The following is a 24,157-nucleotide window of genomic DNA, read 5'->3' as shown; positions in this document are numbered from 1 at the left end:
ATTCCATGCAGAGGGCACTGCCAATCTCATAATTTCTAGAAGAAATATTTACCCTGGAGATGCTTTGTTTCTGTGTAACATTGAGAGATGAGGAATTCTCAAGGCCATACCTAACACAGTAATATACCGTTTGCCTCTAAGATTTTTTTGCCCTTTCTCCAGTCTGTTAGAGAATACTGCACCGACTAATTAACAGACCTTATTCCTGCTCTATTTTTCACTAGCAAAGACATTTTTTTCAAGGACAGTTATGGCTTGATTACAGGACAAAAATGTAATAAAAATGTCATTTCTCACTACTTTAGCATATTCTTCATGTGATTAAAATAGTACCCTATGCAGTTCTAAAAAAATCAGCTTTCTCCTCACCTAATCATCTTATTTACCTCTCTAGTTATTTAAACTAGAAAAATTGTTATAAAAAAAGTAAAATCATGATGCTTATAGAAAACTTACAGAAAAAAGGGGGGCATTTTTTTTATAAAAAAGGGGGGGCGTTGGCTTGTGCAAATATTTAAAATTAATCTGCTTAAAAAGAGTTGAAAATGTCATGGCAAAGTTTCTTCCTAACTGCAAATTGATCCATCCTGAATGACACACTCTTCAACTTAAATTACAGAAGCACTTATCTCAAAATGAGCAAACCATGATCTTGGGTAAAACTATGTTTTTCACTACAATTTCCAAATATCAGCAATTTCAAGGATTGTGAACTTTATTTTGCAAATGTTAGAATGTTTTAATCTGTGCAGTCGAGCGGTAGCGCAGCGGGTTAAGCGCATCGCAAGGACTGGCGTAAGGATCCTGGTTCAAGCCCCCAGCTCCTGCCTGCAGGGGAGTCGCTTCACAAGAGGTGAAGCAGGTCTACAAGTGTCTATCTTTCTCTCCCCCTCTGTCTTCCCCTCCTCTCTCCATTTCTCTCTGTCCTGTCCAACAACAATGACATCAATAACAACAACAATAGCTACAATAATGAAACAAGGGCAACAAAAGGAAATAAATAAAATATTTTAAAAAAAGAATGTTTTCATCCTTGTGAAAAGAGCATTTGAAGACATATAATTAGTGAAATCCACAGCAAAGTGCTGTTTGTAATACTGAGCAGCAGTGTTTTGAAAACAGTTGCAGAATGATGACACTGTCAGTCCTGTTAGGGGATACATTCACAGCAGCTGAACTCTCTCTTCTTGGGAGGCAGTAAAATCCGTTAAGTACTGACCCTACTGTTTTTAAGCCAAACAGACACTGATATAAGCAGATGTTGAAATCACCCTCTACTTAAACAATATACATAGTTTAAAAAGCAGCAACAGCAGCTTTCTTGCTGATATTGTCAGAATTAATTCCTAATTTTCAAACAACCAAAGAGAAACATACCTTTTTGCTCTGGTGCAATCCTACAGAAGTTTGACCACAGGCCAATCTAGCAATGGAAGGATAGCTTAGTTGTTTTAAAGAAAAAAAAAGTCTCCACTTGTTGAATCCTGCTTCTTTATGAAATATGGGAATGCAAAATATGTCCAGCCATTCAACAGAGCAGTACTGACAAGACCCTCCGAAACCTCTGCTTTTCCAAATCAAAAAGCTGCTCCACTCAGTGTCACAGCAGCAGCTGAGACCACTATGATGTCAGCTTCTTGGAGGCGGTCTTCAAGCATCTCTTCCAACCAGAGCTCTGTAACTTTAGAGCAGTTCTTACTCTGGGTAAACAACTCCAGGTCCAGGACATTTTTAGCTTTTATAATGGAGCACAGCATTTTCAAACATGCCAAAAGAGCTGGTGTGAATATCACACAATGACAATGACCAATTTTAGATTTCTGTTATTTGGAAATGTCAGCTCCGTTCTTATATAGGTAAGAACGATCCCCTCAAATGCCTCTCTATCTTCCTCAAGGGTTGGGACACTTCAGTGATTTTAAAAGTTGGGATTCAGGTGTGGTAGCATATGCCCAGCAAGTTTATATACGTATAATCTCCAACAATTTGTGAAAATATATTGAAATTATTTAAATCAAAAAAGAAATCATGCATATATTAATTTCATAGCTGGTGATAACCTTTCATTAAAAGAAATTAGAACTCGGGAGTTGGGCAGTAGCGCAGTCGGTTAAGTGCAGGTGGCACAAAGTGCAAGGACCAGCTCAAGGATTCCGGTTCGAGCCCCCGGCTCTCCACCTGGAGGGGAGTCACGTCACAGGCGGTGAAGCAGGTCTGCAGGTGTCTATCTTTCTCTCCCCCTTTCTGTTTTTCCCTCCTCTCTCCATTTCTCTGTCCTATCCGACAATGACATCAATAACAATAATAATAACTACAAGGGCAACAAAAGGGTATAAATATATATAATGGAAGAGAGGAGGGGAAAACAGAAAGGGGGAGAGAAAGATAGACACCTGCAGATGACATCAATAACAACAATAATAACTACAATAAACCAACAAGGGCAACAAAAGGGAATAAAAAAATTAAAACTCATGAAAAAAAGCCACTATGGGAGGGGAAAACGAACCCAATAATATACTCAAATGTTTGCTTTCAACTGAGGAGTACTACAATCCAAACAGGAATACAAAGTAAACCAAGTCTACAAAGAAGCTCCTACTTGACTCATGAAGAATTCAGCTTATCCCGGAAACTGGTAAGACTTCCTCTCTCCTGTAACACTCTGGTTGGGTTTACACTTAAATACATCTGATAATTGTAGGCTAAAGCAAGTATTAGAGTAACTCGGTGTCTAGTGTAACAAATAAGCTGGATCAAAGTTTAAATAATAAGGCCTTATGCCTAAATCAGAATAATTTTCTTTGTGGTTTTTAAAAGCAATGCATATTTAAATATTTTTCATGCTTCCAGAAAAATAATTCACAGGGAGCTTAATAGCCTAATATTAGTAATCTGGCACATAGTAAGACTTTAGTATGCATAAGAAATGAATGAAATCACAGTGTTTTTGTATTGCACCAAAGTAAAAGACTCCCGCAGGGATGGAGGAGAGAGTTCAGGCCCTGGGACATGATGGCAGAGGAGGACCTGGTGGGGGTTGAATTGCTATGTGGAAAACTGGGAAATGTTATGCATGTATAAACTATTGTATTTTACTGTCGGCGGTAAACCATTAATCCCCCAATTAAGAAAAAAATCAGTGTTTCAACAACCTGCTACCACAATGTCAAAAGTTATAACAATAAAAATGACAGTAATAAAAGTGATTATTCATGGATGGACAGTTCTCTTCAAGACTCTGCTAATTTTTTCAACTATATCGTTTTTAGTTCCCATCCAGCTATTAATCTAATCTAATCTACCTATTGCTGTTGCCAGAGATTCACTGCTCTGACACAAAAAATCTTGGGTAGGAAGAAAGAGGATGAAAACACTATCACATAGAAGTTTCCTCCAGTGTCAGGGTGACCAGACAAAAATGTGGGTCAAACATTGCAGAAAAACACACTATCTAGATGAGCCGTTATGTTTCCCCAATTTCATTATTCACTATTATTTATAGTACCAGGGAGGCGGTGTCAACTGTAACATATCAGAACTGCATGCCTTTTATACAGAGAACTTAGGTTCAATTCCTGGTACCACTGTATGTTAAAGCTGAGAAGCGCTCTGTTCTCTTTTATGAGAAGAAACTAATCAATCTTAAAAAAAAAAAGTCAATATATAATCAGAAAAAACATAGTCCAGAAAGGTAAAGTATTTGCTGAGGTTTGCAGACATGAAGTTGCCCAAAGTAATTCAGGAATTCTGTCACAGGGATCAAGGTTTCAATTCTATGATATCTTGTCTGTTTAAACTTTTTTTTTTAAAGATATGATCACACTTTATGATGTGTTTTCAGAGCATGAAGAAATACAGTACCAAACACACAAGAGAAAATTCCTAGTTTCTATTTTCATCCTTATGAGGACAAAAGAGACAACCCAGGCAGGATTAAGGAGTTGATCGATAACTTCTTTACAGAATTATTTAATAACATTGCTCTCCCTGCTCTCCATCTCATTCATTCCCTGAGCTCTTTGCAAATCAAATTATCGAATTAAGTCTGTTTTCTAAATTCTATCACAATTCAGATAATATATGACTAACACAAAAAAAATCATGTTGGGATATGCTTCATATTATTTATTATGCAATAATCCCTATTTTAATGTTTTTTTAAATGCATGTACCAGTACATGCTTCATCTCATCTTCTTGTTATGGTAAAATTTCAATCTACAAATAGAATAAAAATTGGAAATTAAAACCAAAAGTGTATGTGTGTTTGTTCTAACACTAAATAACATATAGAACAAAAAAATAAAACTTTGAGAATACCCTTACTCCAAGTCAAACACTCTTTTTATTAATATTAATTTGCCAACTCTTTTTGTTGGATATTTCTCATATGATGATTAAAATTTTCACTCTGTGTTTTATACTCAAAACAATCAGATAATAACAAAGGGAAAAAAAATAAAGCAGAGCTGCTATTAAATTTTTGTTTTAAGAAAGCTTTGTTTTAAGAACAGTTCTAAACATTTTCTCCATAAAGTACCTGGTACCTGAAAGACTGGTGTTGGTACACTAGGCCTACAGTGATATTCAGACAACTTGAAGTCTCTGACATTTTCAAGCAGGTGACACAATAACTAAATTCTTCATGGAAAAAATATGGCTTGTGAGTAATTCACTTTGCTTTTAAAATTTAAATCTTCAAATATTAAATTGACCCATAATATTATTCTCAGGGTATTCACATTTGATGACGTACTAATCATATTTCAATGTATGACAAATATGTAAATAAATGTCTGTAAATGTCTAGTGCATAATAATTTGGAAATATTAGCACTAAGTCATAGGACCAGGATAATCTCTATATGAGTAACGTCATTAGGTCACAAACTAAAAATAATTTTTTTGGGGAAAATCTGAGACAGGAATACTGAGTATATAAATGTCACTAGCATGTGCTTCCAGACTTGTAGAATTTTAGAGCTAGGAAGAACCTCTGAAATCATCTATCCAGCCTTCTCATTTTACAGCTGAGGAGAAAGGTCCTGACATTAAGTCATCTGCTGGAGGTCACAATGCCACTTACCAGTAATGCCAGGAATAGAGCCCAAGCTGGGTCTTCTCATTACTTATGGAGTGCCTTGAGGTTTAAAATTCCAAGGAATTTAAGCAAAAGAGTTTGGGGGAATGACATATTGATTTTTGACTTTGTCAATGTTTAAATTCAGATTTCTTCCAAGTTCAACTCAGGATTAATACTATAAGCAAATAGGAGTCATATAGCAAATATTTCTTAGATTATTTTTATGTATTTATTAGATAGAGACAGACAGAAATTGAGAGGGAATGGGGTGATAGGGAGGGAGGGAGGAGAGAGAGAGAGAGAGAGAGACCTGCAGCACTGATTTACTACTCGCAAAGCTTTCCTCCTGCAGGTGGGGACCCGGGGCTTGAACCCGTGTCCTTAAGCATTGCACCATGTGCACTCAACCAGGTGTGCCACCACCCAGCCCCTAAAGAAAGTGATTGAAAATTTTTTATCTTGGTAAATACTCAGTGAGGTTTTGTGTCCTCAATTAATATAAATAGAGGGTCAGGGGCTGGGCAGTAGCGCAGTGGGTTAAGTACGCAAGGACTGGCGGACTGGCGTAAGGTCCCACTTCGAGCCCCCAGTTCCCCACCTACGGGGGGGGGGGTCCCTTCATAGGCGGTGAAGCAGGTCTGCAGGTGTCTTTCTCTCCTCATCTCTGTCTTCCCCTCCTCTCTCGATTTCTCTCTGTCCTATCCAATAATAATAAAAAACAAAGGTAACAAAAAGGGAAAAATAGCCTCCAGGTGCGAGCCCCAGCAAAAAAAAAAAAAAAAGTTATGGGTCAAACATAAAAGAATTTTACTTAGCAGTTAAGAAAAGCTGGGAATGCAGCAACTATACTGTTAGCATGTCAACACACAATTTACAATTTGCTGCCTGAATGATAGTCTTAATATATCATAAAGCAATTAATTATTATATCTCTTTATGCTATGATACTTCCAACTGTAGTTCTTTTTTTTTTTTTTCTGTTTGTTTTGTTTCATTGTTTTTCTTTTAACCAGAGCAATACTCAGCTATGACTGATGTTGGTACAGGGGATTGAACTTGGAATTTCAGAGCCTCAGGCATGAGTCTCTTTGCATTAACTATTATGCCATCTACCCACTGCCCTCACCTGTGCAGTTCTGACTTCTTGTGTGTGGAGCTTTTCATTGTGTTCTTTCTTTATTCCCTAAACATATTTACCAGAAAATGGGATATTTTATTTCTGGCTTTACTGAAAAGGAGATAAAAACAGGCAATGGGGTGCTTTTGGAAAACTTAACTCATTCTTCTGCATATTACGATTTAGAAGCTACTCGGGGATATATATATATATATATATATATATATATATATATATAATATAATATAAATATCTAAAATATTTGTTTATTCCCTTTTGTTGCCCTTGTTGTTTTATTGTAGTTATTGATGTCGTCATTGTTGGATAGGACAGAGAGAAATGGAGAGAGAAGGGGAAGAGAAAGATAGATACCTGCAGACCTACTTCACCACTTGTGAAGCGACTCCCCTGCAGGTGTGGAGCCAGGGGCTCGAACTGGGATCCTTACACTGGTCCTTGTGCCTTGCGCCACCTGCGCTTAAAACCCACTGCGCTACTGCTCGACTCCCAGGGATATATTTTAAATAACACTCCCATATAGCATATCTGCCTTTGCAGTTCTTACAGCACTTTGAAAAAAGCACATGATTTAATTATTAAGAATTTCCTTGAATCTTAAAAAGCATCTTTCATTCTGAAAGAGAAGCCTTGGACACTCCAATCAGCATGCCATTTGACAAATATTTGTGAGCACTGAACTTCACCTGGTGTAGTATCAGACTTTAGGTACTGATATAACACAAAATACTTTTTTTTTTGTACTGGAAAAACACAAACTATAAGAATATGGATTTTGCTTGTTAACCCTAAATAAGAAATGTCAGTCAACCTTGAAATAGAATCAACAGCATGGCAGCCAATTTTTGATTAGTTCACTGCCCTGAAAGAAGTGTTTAAATCAGCATGGAGTGATTAATTCTCCTAACTAGTTCCCACAACTTGGTGTAGCTGTGTCCAGGGAACAGAGCTTAATGTTACTAACCCCAGTTGTTCACTGCAATCACTGAAACTCTTACTTAAAAGTTATTAAAACTGGAAGTTTGGGAGTCGGGCTGTAGCGCAGAGGGTTAAGCGCAGGTGGCGTAAAGCACAAGGACCGGCATAAGGATCCCGGTTCGAACCCCGGCTCCCCACCTGCAGGGGAGTCGCTTCACAGGCCGTGAAGCAGGTCTGCAGGTGTCTATCTTTCTCTCCTCCTCTCTGTCTTCTCCTCCTTTCTCCATTTCTCTCTGTCCTATCCAACAACGACAACAACAATAATAACTACAACAATAAAACAACAAGGGCAACAAAAGGGAATAAATAAATAAAATAAATATTAAAAAAAATAAATAAAATAAATATTTTTAAAAAAGAAACTATTTGATTAAAAAAAAACTGGAAGTTTTCCATAGACTTTCTGAATCATATCACCCAATGATGAAATTTGGGTTTTTAAGTTAATTTTTATAAGGTTCCATACATGATTCTGACAAATTAAGTCCTCTGTTGCGTACTAGAATGCTTGAATTTAGACCTTTATTAGTAAAAGAAATAAAGTCATGTTAACTGTAAAACTCTGTTTTGGATTATAAAATTATGACAGTCACACTTGAAATATTTGCTATCCCTGGAAGTTACATATTTAGATTGTTGACTTTCAGTTAATGTGCTATTTTCCCATTTCTGGAAGTTTTCCTCCTAGAATCATGCGATGCTGGCTCTCTCTTCTATTCTGAGGGCTGGTAACATGTCAAAAGATATTTTAGCCAGGCAGATCTGCCACGGGGCTTATGTAGAGGCATTTCCAGATAACATAAATATTAAAAAGAAACAATTAAAAACCTACTATTTTTAAGTCATGATGAAAAAAAATCTTGTTAGAAGTATAGGTTATTTAAAGGTAAAAGTATGACCTTACAGTTTTCAAATTTGTTTTCAGGATCACATATTATTTCTAAGATCTTGTTGACAACAAAGTCTAAATAATAAAGGGACCTTTCTAGAAATCTGGTTCTTAAGAATGCCTATCTGGGGCCTAAACCTCAAATAAATCCCTCTCTCCATTGTTACCAGTCATCTCTACCAAGAACAACACAATAGGCCCCTGTGTGGGCTCCCCATAGGTCCTTGCCCTCAACTTGGATCAACAACAATAGAGAATGTTCCATCCTCCGAAGGAAGGCTGCACAATATACTTTATGCTACACCTGAGGAAGATGGGTCGATATTGGAATGTTCCTACTTATGACCACAAAATGTGAGCTCAGATCTACAGGGATGCATAGATCACATAGGCTCCTAAGCTGAATATGGTCCCCAGATCACATCAAATTGATGGGATTTACAGTCAACAATGTTTATACACCTTTCCCGTATTAGTGAGCTACTCTTCGCTGGTCCAGCTTTCCGGTCCTTTTTCTAGCCATGACATCATCTCCCCAGACAATAACTTGGATCCACCTGCATATTTGATTTTAAGCTCAGGTAAAAAAAAAAAATTAGTATCGTCATAGGCCCTTTGGAATATAACTAAAATATGCCTACTAGCTATCTACAAAATGGAGGACCCCCCAACTCTTCATCTGCACTATTTCAGCCTTTAGGTCCATGATTGTTCAACAATTTGTTTGGCTTTGTATGTTAACTCTCTTTTCAGTCACCAGGTTCCAGATGTTAGCATGATGCTGACCATACTTCTCTGGACAGACAACTCCACCAATGTGTCCTGGAGCTCCGCTGCCCCAGAGCCCCACCCTACTAGGCTGGGAGTATGGATCAATCAGTCAAGGCCCATGTTCAGAGTGGAAGCAACTAAAGAAGCCAAAACTTCCACCTTCTGCATCCCACAATAACCCTGTGTCCATACTCCCAGAGGGATAAAGAATAGGAAAACTATCAGGGGAAGGGATGGGATATGAAGATCTGGTGGTGGGAATTTTGTGAAGTTGTAACCCTCTCATCCTATGGTTTTGTCAATGTTTCCTTTTTACAAAAAAAAAAAAAAAAGAAAAAAGAAAAAGAAAAAGAATGCCTATCTGCCACAAGAGGGCCACCCCGAGTCACTTTGTGCTACTTAAGAACTCAGAGCAATAAAACAATGCTTAAGCTGTCTGTCACCTACCCCTCCAGTCCTTGTCTTGTCACTCATTATTAAATCAATAATAATAAAAATATGTCATTTATCAAGTTTAATTTGAAGGGCACAGGAGTTAGTCATACATCCACTCCCACAGAAAGCTGCTTACCTACCTTTACGGTCTATCAGAAATTCTAGATTCATTATCACTAGGTGATACTGTTTCATTCTTGGTAAATGTCTATTAAATTGTCTTTGACAGAGGAAACAATTATTGACCAGACTGGAGATAAGGGTACAGCTATGGAGATCTAAAGTCATATTTCACTCTGGTCCTAGGAGCAAAATGACCAGAGGACCACAGAATCTGACAGACCTACACAACGGCCTCATAGGCATAAAACCTTGGTGGGTGGTTTACCTGTGAGCATCTCAAATAACTTGAAAGAAAAAGGTGATGTTCGGGAGTTGGGCAGTGGCACAGTGGGTTAAGCGCAAGTGGCGCAAAGCGCAAGGACCAGCCCAAGGATCCCGGTTCAAGTCCCCCGCTCCCCACCTGCAGGGAAGTCACTTCACAAGCAGTGAAGCAGGTCTGTAGGTGTCTATCTTTCTCCCCACCTCTCCATTTCTCTCTGTCCTATCCAACAACCACGACATCAATAACCCCAACAATGTTAAACAAGGGCAACAAAAGGGAAAATAAATATTTAAAAAAAATTTAAAAAAAGAAAAAGGCGATGCTAACAAAGAGTGACAAAATGGTGGCATCCTGAGGAGTGAGAGATACTAAAATGCAAGAAGAAAACAGCAGGTACTTAGTATATCCCCCCAAAAAGCTATACTTGATCTGTATGATATAGGTAGTTGTTTGATGTTGCTGGTGATATAGTCTGCAGCTTAACGTTTTTCTTTTTCTCTTTCTCCCAGAGCACTGCTCAGCTTTAGCATATGGCGATACAGAGGATTTAGCCTGGGACTTTTGGTGCCTCAAGCATCAAAGGTTCTTTGCATACCTATTATTCTATTTCCCCAGACCCTCAGTTCACTTCTTATAACTTCATTTTTTTTTTAATGACAGATAAATAGATCACAGCATCAAAGCTTCCTTCAGTGTATGGGGTTGTGCACACAGAACCTCACTCTTCTCCAATTAGTTTAAGTTTCTCTGATACTTTGGATCGGTCTACTTTTTCTTCTACAAATAAAAATATTTTTAAACAAAATAGTTACTTCTGAGTAAATTACAATCCCTTTAAAGTGATAATTTTGACTGGAGACAAAACTTTCTCTTCCTAAATAGGAACAAATGTTAGAAAAAATCCCCACTTTCCTTCCTTCTACTGTTTAAGCACTTAAAGGAATGCTTCTTCTTCTTCTAGCGTTTGCCCTTCTTCCGTAGCCAGTCAACAGCGTCAGGTTGAGCCTGATGTAAAGTTTCGAGACCTCCTTTGAATCTGGAGAGGTGGCAGTCGTTGACTATGTGGGTCATAGTCTGTCTGTAGCCGCAGGGGCAGTTCGGGTCGTCTCTGGCTCCCCAGCGATGGAACATAGCGGCACACCGGCCATGGCCTATTCGATAGCTATTGAGGAGGGCCCAGTCATAACGTGCTAGGTCAAAGCCGGGTTGACGCTTGCAGGGGTCTGTGATGAGGTGTTTGTTCTTGACCCCAGCTGACTGCCAGCTCTGTTTCCAAGAGTCTGGAACAGAGAAGTTCAGTGTAGGCGTAGGGGACCAGATTGGGTGACGAGACGTCAAGCGTTGGACAGGGTGAGCGAAGATATCCGTGTATATTGGCAGGTCCGGTCGAGCATAGACGCGGGAAATGAACTTAGATGATGCCGCATCCCGACGAATATCTGGCAGGGCGATGTTGCTAAGAACTGGCAGCCATGGAACCGGGGTGGAACGGATGGTTCCAGAAATGATCCTCATGGAGGAATATAATTTGGAATCGACCAAGTGGACATGGGGGCTACGGAACCATACTGGGGCACAGTATTCTGCAGTGGAATAGCATAATGCCAGAGAGGATGATCGTAGTGTGGAAGCGCTCGCGCCCCATGAGGAGCTGGCCAGTCTTGCAATGATGTTATTCCTCGCGCCCACCTTTGCTGCAGTTTTTATGAGATGTTCGTGAAATGACAGAGTGCGATCGAGAGTAATGCCAAGATAGACTGGCTGGGCTTCATGCCGGATTCTCGTATCGCCAAGCTGCACATTAAGCTCACGCGAGGCCGAGGCATGGTGTAGATAGAAAACAGATGATACCGTTTTTGCAGTGCTAGGGATTAGTCGCCATTTTTTACAGTAATCAGATATCAGAGACATGTCTTTCGTGAGTGTTTCCTCGAGGATGTTGAACTTGGATGCCTGAGTTGCACAGCAGATGTCATCGGCGTAGATGAACTTCCTTGAGGAAGTTTCTGGGAGGTCATTGATGTAAATATTGAATAGCATAGGAGCCAGAACAGAGCCCTGGGGGAGGCCACTTGAGACAAGTCTCCATCTGCTAGACTTGTCACCCAGATGCACCCGGAATCTTCTGTTTTGGAGAAGAAACGATATAGTGTTGGCCACCCATGGAGGCAGGCATCTTGAGATCTTGACTAGGAGACCACTGTGCCAGACTGTGTCATGGGCTGCTGTGAGATCAACAAAGACAGCATCCGTCTTTAAATTCTTCTGGAATCCATTTTCAATGTTAAGTTGAGAGGGCCAGGGCTTGTTCGCAGGTAGATCTTCCTGGGCGGAAACCAGCTTGGGCGGGTGATACGAATTTCTCTGTAAGATGAGAAATATGTGACAGAAGCAGCCTCTTCTAAGGTCCTCCTTCTGATGGCCCTAGTATCAGCAGATACGAATTTCCTTCCTTGCAGTCACAGGCATTTAGTTTCTGACGAGGAAACTAAAACCCAGAATAATTTTGCTCAACTGACAAGTCAGCCACTTTCTTAAAGTTCTAAATTACTGGTCTAAGCCAACATATACGATATCTGTTTTAAAAGACCAGGGGGTATGGAGGGTTTTTTTTGTTGTTGTTGTTTTGTTTCGTTTTATTTTTTTAGCACATAGAGTGCATGCCTTTCATATACGAGGTGTCTGGTTCCATCGCTGGCATGACATGAGAGTACCATGGACAGAACTCTCTGGATGATGGATTGCTGGCATAACTTCTCTAATTCCTTTTCCCTCTCCTCCCTCTCATAAAAATATAGAGTAAAAATAAATTGGATTAGGTTTTACACATTCACATACTGAGTATGTGAATGTGTAAAACCTGGGGTTCAATCTCTGTCATGGAAAGGAAGAAGAGAATAAGGCAGGAAGGAAGAACAGAAGGAGGCAAAGAAGCAGGATGGAACTCTGTAAGACATAGGAGGAAGGACATGGATGGTGCAAAAATATCACATGCTCATTATAAAATAATTGTAAACTGGATGCTGAATTTTCTTTCACAGAAACAAAAGACTCTTGAAGATACATATTTTTAAATCCTTAAATTCTCTTCCCTTACTCGATCATCTGAAATAAATGATGAACTTTTCTCTACCCTTCACACTCGCTTTAACTTTGACACACATAGACAAAGGTAAGAGCTTTTCAAATAACTGTGCTGACTTTGAAGGTTCATCCAGACAGACAATCTCAAAGAAAAACAAATATTCCCACCTGCAGGGGAGTCACTTCACAGACAGTGAAGCAGGTCTGCAGGTATCTGTCTTTCTCTCCCCGTTTTCCCCTCCTCTCTCCATTTCTCTCTGTCCTATCCAACAATGACGACATCAGTAACAACAATAATAACTACAACAATAAAACAAGGGCAACAAAATGGAATAAATAAATAAATATAAAAAATTAAAAAAATATTGCTTGTAACCCACTGATAAACATTTACACATCTTGTTTGTCAATATATCTAGATTACATAAGCATTTTGACTAGAAACACTCAAACATGCAAATTACACTATCAGTAATTTCCAGAGTCCTGTGTCTGCAATATGCAAGATATTAAAATGTTTGAAATAGTTAAGAAGTCACACCATTCCTGAATCTACAGGGTGGTTTGACATTTTGTGAAATGAGTCATTTTTTCAACTTTTCTGAAAGTTAGCTACAAGCTAACTTTTTACTTAGTATTTATTTTGGAGCCAGGTAGAAACAATCAAACCACCTGTTTTTATATCTTAAATGCAAGAAAAAGTATGTTTTATATCTATAAATGTCATTTAAGGGATTAACTTAAAGAAAAAAATCAAAACAATAGCTAAATGTCATGATCTAAGTTTGGAACTTTAAATAACATGCAAGGAAATATAATACAAGTCAATGAAGTTGCATGAACATATCCAAAAAGGTTGAATCTCTGCAAACCATTAATTAGATTTATTCCTTTTAAAATATTTATTTATTTATTTATTTATTTATTCCCTTTTGTTGCCCTTGTTTTATTGTTGAAGTTATTATTGTTGTTGTTTTTTATGTCGTTGTTGGATAGGACAGAGAGAAATGGAGAGAAAAGGGGAGGACAGGGAGGAGGAGAGAAAGATACCTGAAGACCTGCTTCACCGCTTGTGAAGTGACTCCCTTGCAGGTGGAGAGTCGAGGGCTCGAACCAGGATCCTTACACAGGTTCTTGTGCTTTGCACCATGTGCTCTTAACCCGCTGTGCTACTGCCCGACTCCCTTATTCCTTTAAAAAAATTTTTTTATATTTATTTATTCCCTTTTGTTGCCCTTGTTTTATTGTTGTAGTTATTGATGTCTTCGTTGTTGGATATGACAGAGAGAAATGTAGAGAGGAGGGGAAGACAGAGGGGGAGAGAAAGATAGACACCTGCAGACCTGCTTCACCGCCTGTGAAGCGACTCCCCTGCAGGTGGGGAGCCGGGGACTCGAACCCGGATCCTTATGCAGGTCCTTGCACTTTGGGCCACCTGCGCTTAACTCGCTGTGTTACCGCCCGACTCCCCCCTTATTCCTTTTTTTTTTTTTTAATTTTTCTTTCTTGCCTCCAGGGTAATTTCTGGGGCTCGGTGCCTACATTATGAATCTACTGCTCCTGAAGGCCATTTTCCCCCCTTTGTTGCTTATTGTTGTTGTTATTGTTGGATAGAACAGAAAGAAATCAAGACCTGCCTCACTATTTGTGAAAGGAGTCCCCCCCCCCCACCGCGCCACGTGTGGGGAGCCAGGGCTCGAACAGGGATCCTCATATCTGTCCTTGAGCTTCCCACCATTTGTACTTAACCCGCTGTGATACCGCCCAGCGCCCAGATATATTCTTATGCCAGAAAATCTTAATGATTCATAAAACATAATTTGCAGATATTGGGTTATATCAGCTTTGGAAACTAACTACAGAAAATTTTATGCAACTATAATTTTTTTGCAGTTAAAATAATGACATTAAATAATAATCAGAACATAACAATACATTTGTGTTTATTAAACATCAGAATTTTTAGGACAGCACAGTTTGCTTAAGTAGTAGGTAGTGAAGGCAGAGGTTCCTGAGGTTTTTCCTTATTTCTAAAGTGTTACTGCTCTATTCTTTTTAAAAATTATTTTAATTTATTATTGGACAGAGACAGAGAGAAAGTGAGAGGGGATGGGGGAGGTAGAGAGGGAGAGAGACAGAGAAACACCTGCAGCCCTGCTCTACCACTTGTGTACCTTCCCCCTGCAGGTGGGGATCAGGGGCTTGATCCTGGGTTCTTACGCACTGTGATGTGTGCACTTAACCAGGTGTGCCACCACCTGGCCCCCTGCTCTGTTCTTTAATCAAGTGAGGTTATAATAGTATTCTACTTTGTAGCTGTTCCTGGAAGTGTCTAAATAATTATCCACATCAGGACAGTTATTTTAAAGCTGTGAAAGCTCACAGGAAATATAGAGAACTTAAATGGATTAAACCTTCTGCACTCCATAATGATCATGAGTCCTTGCACCCAAAGGGCTAAAGAATAGGAAACCTTCCAATAGAGGGGATGGGATGCAGAACTCTGGTGGTGGGAACTTTGTGGAATTGTACACTTCTTGTCCTATGGTCTTGTCGATCATTATTAAATCAATAAAAAAAATTACTTACTGCGTTAAACAGAAGGGACCTTTAGAGATTCTATGACTGCACAAATTTTCAGAATGGTCAACATTAAGGGTTATTCCAAAATGTTCAAAGTTAAATAAGTGGGTTAAGGAAATCATGGTATATACATACTGGAATATTATGCAGCTGTAAGAATAATGATTTTTTTTTTTTTTGCTACGACTTGGATGAAACTTGAAAGAATTCTGCCAAGTGAAAAAGTCAGAAGCTAAAGAAAAGGAAAACACAGTGTGAAACTGGTTTAACTATGCCCTATTACATCAGATCCAAAGACTCTAAAGGGAGGAGAGAGGGCAAGAAGGAATTGAAGATAGGTAGGGTCCTAATGCCATGTGGTGAAGAAAAATGACAAATTGGTGTACTGACACTCATCATGGGGACATACGACTGAATAGCTGTGACAGGACAGTCCTGTAAATCAGCATTTCCCAAATAAAGCCCCCCCCCCCCAAGGAGACAAGCATTTCTTGAAAGCTGGAATAGAAAAGAGAGGAAAATACACTTTAAAGGTGTGTAGACTCCAGAGGGAAAGAGAGCAGTAAAATTAGTTTTAAAAAGACTACTACCTCCCACCCCAACTGGTCAATATAAAAAGCACTGGTTAGAATACTTAACAATAATGTTACATTTATTATTAAAACAACAAACATTCTTCTGCCATGTTCAAGGCACAATAATATTTTTTAAATTGTGTATGACTCTCCCTCTGATGCATTACTGTATGTATCAAACTGTGTATGCAATCATTTCACTTACAAAAGGATGGATCAGAATTACAAACCTCTTGTCAAACTATTTTTCATTAGACCTGACTGGTTTATAATCAGAATTTAAGCTATTTTTGAACTGTACCAAAATACAATAGTTTAATAAATAGGCAACATTTCTCAATTTCCAATATTATCCTAGTCCACCTTCTTTTAAGTTCTTACACATAATTAGAACATCTAACCCTAAGCATGGATCTACAATATGAAACTAAGCTGTTGTTCTTTGAGAAAACATTGCACAAGTATTTAAAGTTAAGGCTTAGATCCCAAATTGACATTCTGCACTTCACTGGCAGCTGCTTAAATAAAACCATATCCCATTCTACCACAGAAATTGAAGTGAACGTTAGAAAATTCAAGCCAATACACATTCCAAGCTCAGCACTGATTTTTCTTTATTAATCCATTTCAGCTATGCTTTAAAATATCCAACTGAATTCTTTTACTTTCCCTAAATCTAGGTGAATTACCAAAGACACTCCTTACAACCAAGTATGTACATGCAAAGGAACTTTCTATAGTAAGATTTGTCTGTTTGAATTTATTTTCAGTGTGATGCTTAAATAGCACATTGTCAAAGAGACAAATAAAATATCCTTGGCATTAGTAATTAGGGGATTTTGTTGCCATGATGAACAAAGAAGCCCGGGTATTGCTTCTCTTTTAGAACTAGATTTATATAGCAAAATGTATGCAAGTAATAGGATCAAGGAGAGGCGAGGGAGAGATTAGGTACTCTTTCTGAGGTTTGTTGTACCATCTATTTTAACTCCCCACCACCACCTCCCAGTCTACGGTCTGTGACCTGTGGTCTAAGTGGCAGATTCACTGTAGGCCTTGGTCCACAGAAAGACATTCTAGAAAAGAGAAAGGGAAAAGTCACTTTGCTCTTGTTGACAGTCTGCTGAGAATTCTCTCCCAACCACTGGTACCTGGAAGTCCCCTGACTGAAAGAGGGAGGAATGAATTAACTGACTCTAAACACATCCCTCATTTGTATAACAAAATGACATAGAATTGCAGGCACAACTGAGGAGTTGTTCTGCAATGTGTAGCACACAGTTAGAAACTGAAATCCCTGTACTTCAACTGTATATTAGTGTTGCCAGTTAAAGACATTCCAAATCCCCCAGAATCTGTGAATAGCAATGAAATCCTGCTTCAGCTAATTTCTCCTCCCAAATATTATAGGAGTTTTATATGTGGAGGCCCTGAAATTGATTCACTGAAGTTCTTCAGGAAAATAAATGCCTTTGAAGTTTATGGATAAAATTTAAACTGTAAGGAGGACTTTAATTCCTAATAAGAAATCTGAAGATGAAACTTGTATCTTGGTTAGCCTCTCTTTTCTTATGTAGGTCACAGGATATCATTTACATACATGTATGACACTTGCATATATATAGTATTGTTCCATTCAAGACTGTCTGGGGTGTGTGACTTAATCAAGAAATCTAACAGGCAATCACAGTCAAATAAACATCAATTACAACCACAAACTTTTCTTGACATTTCAATAAAACTACAAGCTAGAGTTAGCTGTTTACACATCTGTCTTATTCAAGCAAATGATGGACAGCCCCCAAAAGAGTAGGAACTGAGTCACGCTTTCTCTCTATATGTAATACAGCTTATAAGTATTTACTAGACAAAGGAATCTCATGCTATCTTTTTTGTTCCATTCTCCTATATTTTGAATATGTTATTTCCCATCTTGGTTTGGTAGATAGTCACTCAGCGTCCATCAATACTGGTGTATTTGTGGGATACTCTATCCTCACTCTGGATAAATATAGGGAAGCTTTGTGGCAGAGATAACTATATAGTGACAAAGTTGTGGAGTAAAGATGGTGGGGAGAGATTATCTTCAGGCTTTAACTCATTGTGACTGCCCAGTTATTTGCATGGCCACAGATGAACACACAATATTCATCTTGGTCGCCAGACATTATTCTTATTTGTCTTCCAATTTTGTTGGCTTCAAGATTATTAATAAAAGGAGTCTGTCTGATACTGTCATCATAGTACTGCTGGTCATTAGAAGTTTTCTGATGGAGGTGGTCTGAGAAAGGTAGAAATGTTTTAGAAAATACTTAGATAGATAAGCAATGAGAAAGGTTGAAAATTTAAAGTATACTTTAAAATAGACTTTAAACTGATGATTCTGTGAAGATGCATCACATAGTTTACTGAAATCTTGGTATAGGCTGTGAACATATATATATATATATATATATATATATATTTACTATTTTTTTTCTTTATTGGGGAATCAGTGGTATACAGTATATGGTAAAATACAGTAGTTTGTGTATATATATATTTTGAATAATTACACATCTTAAGCAGTGTATCTAGGAAGTTTTACAATGTAAATGCTTGGGTGCATACATTAAGTTTCAATTTCTGTGGGGTCTTTGTTCTAAAAGCATTCCAAGAATTTTATTCTGTAGGTAAGGCTGGGAATCACTGATCTAGATGCTAGTACTTCATTACTCTTATGATACAAAACATTAAAATGATAAACTCATTTTATTAAGTCACACAAGGTAGTGAATATCCAGAATCCCTTTGAAAACACTACTAATGAGATGGACACAACAGGCCTTATGCGGATATAGGACCTATCTAGGCCACTTTAGGTAAGAGAGTAAGTAAGAATGCCCAGTTCACCAAAATATGTTTATATCTAGACAGCATCTCTTACTGCAACTACACTACTTGCTTTGGATTTAGATTTAATAAAACCTAGAGACCAAATATATTTTCTCTACTCAAGATATTTCATAGATTAAATCTCTTTTCTATCCTAGAGGCAGGTCTACGGCAAACTGTTATAGAGAACAGGGCTTCCACGCAATAAACTTAATTAGCAACATATGGCTCCAACAATCTAAGGTGACTGCAAAAATGGTGGATTTATTTGGGAGCTGGTCAAATGTAGTAACATGGGGATGATTATTTCTTCAATGAACTAATAAGTCCTAGATTACCCTGTCTGATGCTTCCGAGTACACAATTAGATAAAACATCACATCTCTGATAACAGACTTAGTATTCACAGTGTACACATGTTATTTGCTCACCAAAAAAAAAATTTTTTTTTCTTTCTGTTTCTTTCTATTATACTTGATAGGGCAGAGAGAAATCGAGAATGGAGGAGAAGAGATAGAGAAATACCTGCAGACCTGTGTCAGCACTTGTGAAGCAAACTCCCCCCCGCCCATGGTGGGGTCACCAAAGTTTTGTGGACAGTCCTGTTAGCCTGCAGCAATCTAGTAAAGGCACTTCATATTCTGTTAGGCTTTACTTGCAATGTAATCAACTTTTGAAGGTTTAAATGCGGAAATATCAAAGCTGTCAACTGCTGATAGTAATTGATACACTTAACTTTAACAGTCATTTTGCCAATTATTTCTTAATAGAAGTATAAATCAAGATATGAAAGAAAAAAACTGAGATGATTTACACACAAAAATTTACACTTGTTTCCTTACCTGGGATATTTTAGTGCAAGAGCTCCTTATTTAGTAGGGATAAGATGTGTCTTTTTAAAGAAATAAGCAGTCTTCAGTGTTTTTATAGCTTTGGTTACTACAGAAATTATACTTCTTTTACTTCTTGTCTTGAAGGGTGAACAAAATAAACAAACTGAAAATGCTACAATGAATGGTAAATGATGAAAGATTTACAGTACAAAAAACAGTGTAAAAAGGAAGACAAGTTTAAATATTGTTGTGTAAGAAAGTGATGAAAATAATACAAGAATGAGAATAAGTAAAATGATAGGCTGGAACATCTGGGAAGGTAAATGCAAAGACAAAGAAAAGAATTAATTAATAATAATTTTATATCAAATAACCTAAGTATTCATTCAACGTCAAATAAAGATGAATCCTCCTCCCCTTAATGCCATTATTTACAAATTCTGAAAGCCAGTTATTATAAACAGAGCTTTCTCTCACTCTGATTTCTATTATTTTTAAGGGAATGACTGAAAAAACACATGCTTAGAGTACTTTAAGAAAATCTGCAACAAGGAAACTAAAAACCAATTATATGCTATAGTAAATAGAAAAAAAAAAACACCACACTTTATCATTTCAAAATCCAACAAGTTTTATCATAAAACTTTTTTCCTCCTTTTTCATAGCAAAGCAAAGCAACATGCAAGATAAATAAGCACTAGGGCTGCAAGTTTTTTCTACTTGTGACTACAGGCAGTTAACTGAAATGTCATGCGTCTGTGTATAAAAGGATTGTTCAATGTAAACCTCTTGCGTATCTTTAAAGCCATGCATGCTGTGGTACTTCCGTGTATTCTCCAATGGATACAGGACATCAGGCTTGCCACAGGAGGTAGCATTGCCTGTTTGTGTCTGATCAATTGTCTGTCATGAGGTTAAAACTTTGACAAAATGCACTGAATGTCTTTAAGTAGCCTCCATACCTGGCTAGAGCAGCTCAGTCCAATTCATCAGGTGTGCCTCTACAAATTAGGATGAAGGAAAATGCTGGTTTTCCCTGTTCCAGAATAGTCATTACTACTTTTTTTGTCCCTCAATTAGTACTGTCTTAGAGATAAGTGCAACGATCTTTCTCCAGTCCTGAGATTCTGGAGAGGTTCCAGTGATTTTTCTCTATAACTAAGTTTCACATTCCTTTGACTTGTGTTAAAAGAGCCTCCACTTGTTCCTTTCAGTCCAGCTCTAGATATAGTACTGTCTCTCTTTACTACTGATTGATTTATATATTTATCAGTAGTTATGCATTAAGCCTGGCTTGTTAGTAACTATTAAAATATTCCATTTTAAATTTAATTTGAATATTAGCTTGAGAATGGCACATCAAAAGCTGAATATTCCTACTCAGGATCTTTCAGCTCGATCTATTAGAATCAGTATAATAATAATAATAATAATAATAATGCTGACCTTGAAATAATCACATTCAATCTTAAAGAGCCTTTCATCTTGAAACAAAACAAAACAAAACAGGTAAGGTAAGTAAAATTTCCCTTCTAAACAAAACAGAAGGGAAAAGAGTTCAAGGAGAGGTCAAGGGATCAAGTTACAAAAAAAAAAAAAACACCTCAGGCCTGAAAGAAGAGAATGTGGAAAAAAAAAAAAAAAGAAAGAAGTGTGCAGGGGAACTTCCAAACTCAGCTGAGGTTCTAAGCTGGGACTTCCCTAAAGCGGGGCGTGGAGTTCGGTGTGCGGAGATGCCCCACTGGGGACCGCAGCTCCACGGGCCAGCCTCGCCATCGCCGTGGCTCGCAATAGGCAGAACTGTACCTGACTCACGGATATGGGCTCCTCCGCACCGCGATCGTCCGCGGTCTTGGGCACCTCGAGGCGGTCGATGAAGGTCTGCAGCTCCTTGCGGAAAGCCTTCATCTGCGCGTTGATTCGGTAGAGCAGCTCATGCTCACGGATGCGGCTGCCGTCGTCCTCGTCGTCCATCAGTCCGAAGAGGTCTCCATTGGCCACGTAGATGCGCGCCTCGGTGATGATAGTGCTCGTGTCTGCGATCAGTCGGTCGATGGTCTTGCCCAGGCGCTCAGCCTCTGAGCGGATGTCTTTCATTTGCTGCCGGTCGGTGAAGCTCTTGGGCCAGGGTCCAGGCGTGGGGTAGAAGGAGCGGGTGGGTGTGAGGCAGCGGATGTTGCGCACCTCCTCGGAGTCGCTCTCGCCTCCGATGGGCCCTTCCCGCTTGCGGTGCGGTGGTCTGGAGTCATCATCGCTCTCCTTTTTCCCCGCATCGCTCTCGGCATCGCTGTCACGGGGGCTGCCTCGGATGCCCAGGTGAGAGGCCAGATCATAGCGCTGCATGTTGGACATCAGCACCCGGTTCTCGTACTGCAGCTGCATGACCTTGCCGCTGAGCTCGTTGATCTGCAGGCGCGCGGCCTTCAGCTCCTCCTGCAAGGCCTCGGTCTTGGCATTGTCATGGTGCCGCGCACTGTCGTGGCTGCTGGACTTGTATTTGTACTTGTTGAGCTCCGCTGTGATGCGCTTGTTCTGCTCCTCCAGGTCGGCCACGTTCCGCCGCAGCAGCTCGGTCTCGTCTTCCACCAGCTGCAGGTGCTGCCGCAGCTCGGACAGGGATTCGCTCTGCTCTCTCATGAGGGGGTTGGCAGAACCATTGAAGTCATCACCTCTTAGGTCGTCCAGTTCCGCTTTTAGACCTCTGTTCTCCACCTCCAGCTCCACAATTTTCCTGCCCAAGATATTGGCTTCTTCCTCCACAAGCCTCAGGCGTAGCTTGAGCTCAGCCTCTCTTGTGCTGGGAGGTCCTCCCGCTTCTCCTTTGGGCAGAGGACTGTCTAGGTCTCCATAAAAGGACCTGTACTTTTGGAGCTCGTGTTCGAATCTGTCCTTTTCTTTGTCAATCTTTGCCATTTTCTTTCTCATCAAAGCAGCTTCTTCTTTAACGAACTGCAGCTGGCATTTCAGATCTTCATTGTCCTCCTCATTTGGGGAAAAGAGAGGAAGAGGGCAAGAGATCATTTTTTTTTCCTAAATGCCTATCAAACAAACAACCTAAACAGGATACCTGTGAAAATAATTTTTTTGTAATTAAGACGTTTTGAAAAGAATCGTTGAAATATCTTTGACAAATTAAAGATTAAAATAATATTAGAGAATGAAAAAGAAGAGAATATGAAAAAAAAGAAAACTGATGTAACTATACATAGCTGGTCATCATTTTAACAATGTTATTTTGTTTGTTTTGCTTTTACATGGCCTAAATTCTGAATATAATAAATATGAAGTTGATCCCCTGGAACATATTAATATGCACTCCCTACTACTTATTGAGCCTTTACTCTCTTGTTGGATCTTGTTATGCTCTTTACACATGTAAGCTAATTTAGTGTTCAGAGGACACTTTTGAGGAGATGCTAAAATGTCCAGTTTAATGATTCTCAGCAATTTCTTCAAGGCTACATGGTGAACAAGTGACAAAAGACAAATATAATTTTTTTAAAAAGCTTAAATTAATAATTATTCCACTGTACAGTGGGTAATGTGTCTTCTATCTCTATTCAAGAGGAATCTGTATTTAGAAACCCTTACTATAAAGGAAGCTCAGCATTTGAATGACTCATCCAAAGAGGTCCAAACTAAGTGTTCCATCTATATCATTTTTGTTTGCTTGCTTTCCATATTAAGCATTTGCACTTGTGTGATTTCCTAGTGTACCATTTGTTTATTTATTTATTTTTAAGATTGACAGACAGAAAAAACAGGGAGAGAAATAGTGTCTACTTAGACTTAGATACCCTCCTCACCTTCTTCCTATTATATATACTTCCTTCACTCACTCCAAAGCTAACCTTCTCAAAGCAAGGACTACAAAAGCTGAATAAGGGCAAGAGACTGGCATGCTTTAACAATCACTCTTTAATCATTATCAGGCCTCTAGGCCACCCCATCAGCTGGGGACCTTGTTGGGGAGTCCTGAGATTCCCAAACAGACATGAGGGGCTAGACCTCAAATAAATCCCTCTCCCCAATGTTACCAGTCATCTCTATCAGAAACAACCCAATAGACCGATCTGTGGGCCCCAATAGGACCTTACCCTCGACTTGGATCTACAATGGTAGAGAATGTTCCATCCTCCGAAGGGAGGCTGAACAATATACTCTATGTTCCACCTGAGGAAGATGGGTCCTGAAATTGGGGCAGCTTGGAACATTCCTACTCATGACCACAGAATTTAGCCTCAGATCTACAGGGATGCCGAGGTCACATAGGCTCCTAAACTGAATTTGGGCCCCAGATTAGATCGATGGGGTTTACAGTCAACAATATTTATACACCTTTCCTGTATTAGTTAGCTACTCTCTTCCCTGATCCAGCTTTCTGGTCCTTTTTCCAGCCATGACATCATCTCCCCAGACAATAACTTGGACCCACCTGCATATCAGATTTCAGGCTCGAGGAAAAAAAATAAAGGTTAGTATAGTCACAAGCCCTCTGGAATATAACTAAAATACTACCTATCTACAAAA

At 38.9% G+C, this 24,157-nt stretch overlaps 2 protein-coding genes and 1 long non-coding RNA gene across 12 annotated transcripts in view; 1 reads left to right on the top strand and 2 right to left on the bottom strand.

The window, feature by feature from the left end:
- Positions 1-19,789, bottom strand: part of KIAA0408 (KIAA0408 ortholog) — a 39,672-nt gene extending 19,883 nt beyond the window's left edge. The window contains exon 1 of one of the 2 annotated variants that reach the window (XM_007538769.3): positions 19,637-19,789. The gene's annotated coding sequence lies outside the window, so the exon portion shown is untranslated. Of the gene's footprint in view, positions 1-1,377; positions 1,671-19,636 lie in introns of those variants that run through there. The other variant, XM_060190496.1, reaches the window with a different exon arrangement.
- On the top strand, positions 1,699-9,974 carry LOC132538148 (uncharacterized). 2 transcript variants are annotated; one of them, XR_009549595.1, is made up of 3 exons: positions 1,699-1,856; positions 2,565-2,638; positions 8,848-9,974. It is a non-coding gene; the product is annotated as an uncharacterized LOC132538148 (long non-coding RNA). The 2 variants fall into 2 exon arrangements; XR_009549594.1 differs by having other exon boundaries at positions 2,548-2,638.
- MTCL3 (MTCL family member 3) overlaps positions 19,697-24,157 on the bottom strand; it is a 65,142-nt gene continuing 60,681 nt past the window's right edge. For 3 of the 8 annotated variants that reach the window (XM_060190491.1, XM_060190492.1, XM_007538768.3), the window contains exons 6-7: positions 21,434-22,609; positions 19,697-19,938 (exon numbers count right to left, since the gene is read on the bottom strand). In XM_060190491.1, coding sequence (XP_060046474.1) covers positions 19,828-19,938; positions 21,434-22,609 — 1,287 coding nt within the window. In that variant the 3' untranslated portion in view covers positions 19,697-19,827. Of the gene's footprint in view, positions 22,610-24,157 lie in introns of all 8 variants that reach the window. The other 5 variants (XM_060190495.1, XM_060190494.1, XM_060190493.1 and 2 more) reach the window with 5 other exon arrangements.

The sequence above is a fragment of the Erinaceus europaeus genome, chromosome 4 (genome assembly GCF_950295315.1).
Source record: "Erinaceus europaeus chromosome 4, mEriEur2.1, whole genome shotgun sequence".
Classification (NCBI taxonomy): Eukaryota; Metazoa; Chordata; class Mammalia; order Eulipotyphla; family Erinaceidae; genus Erinaceus; species Erinaceus europaeus.
This window is presented reverse-complemented; position numbering and strand designations above follow the sequence as displayed.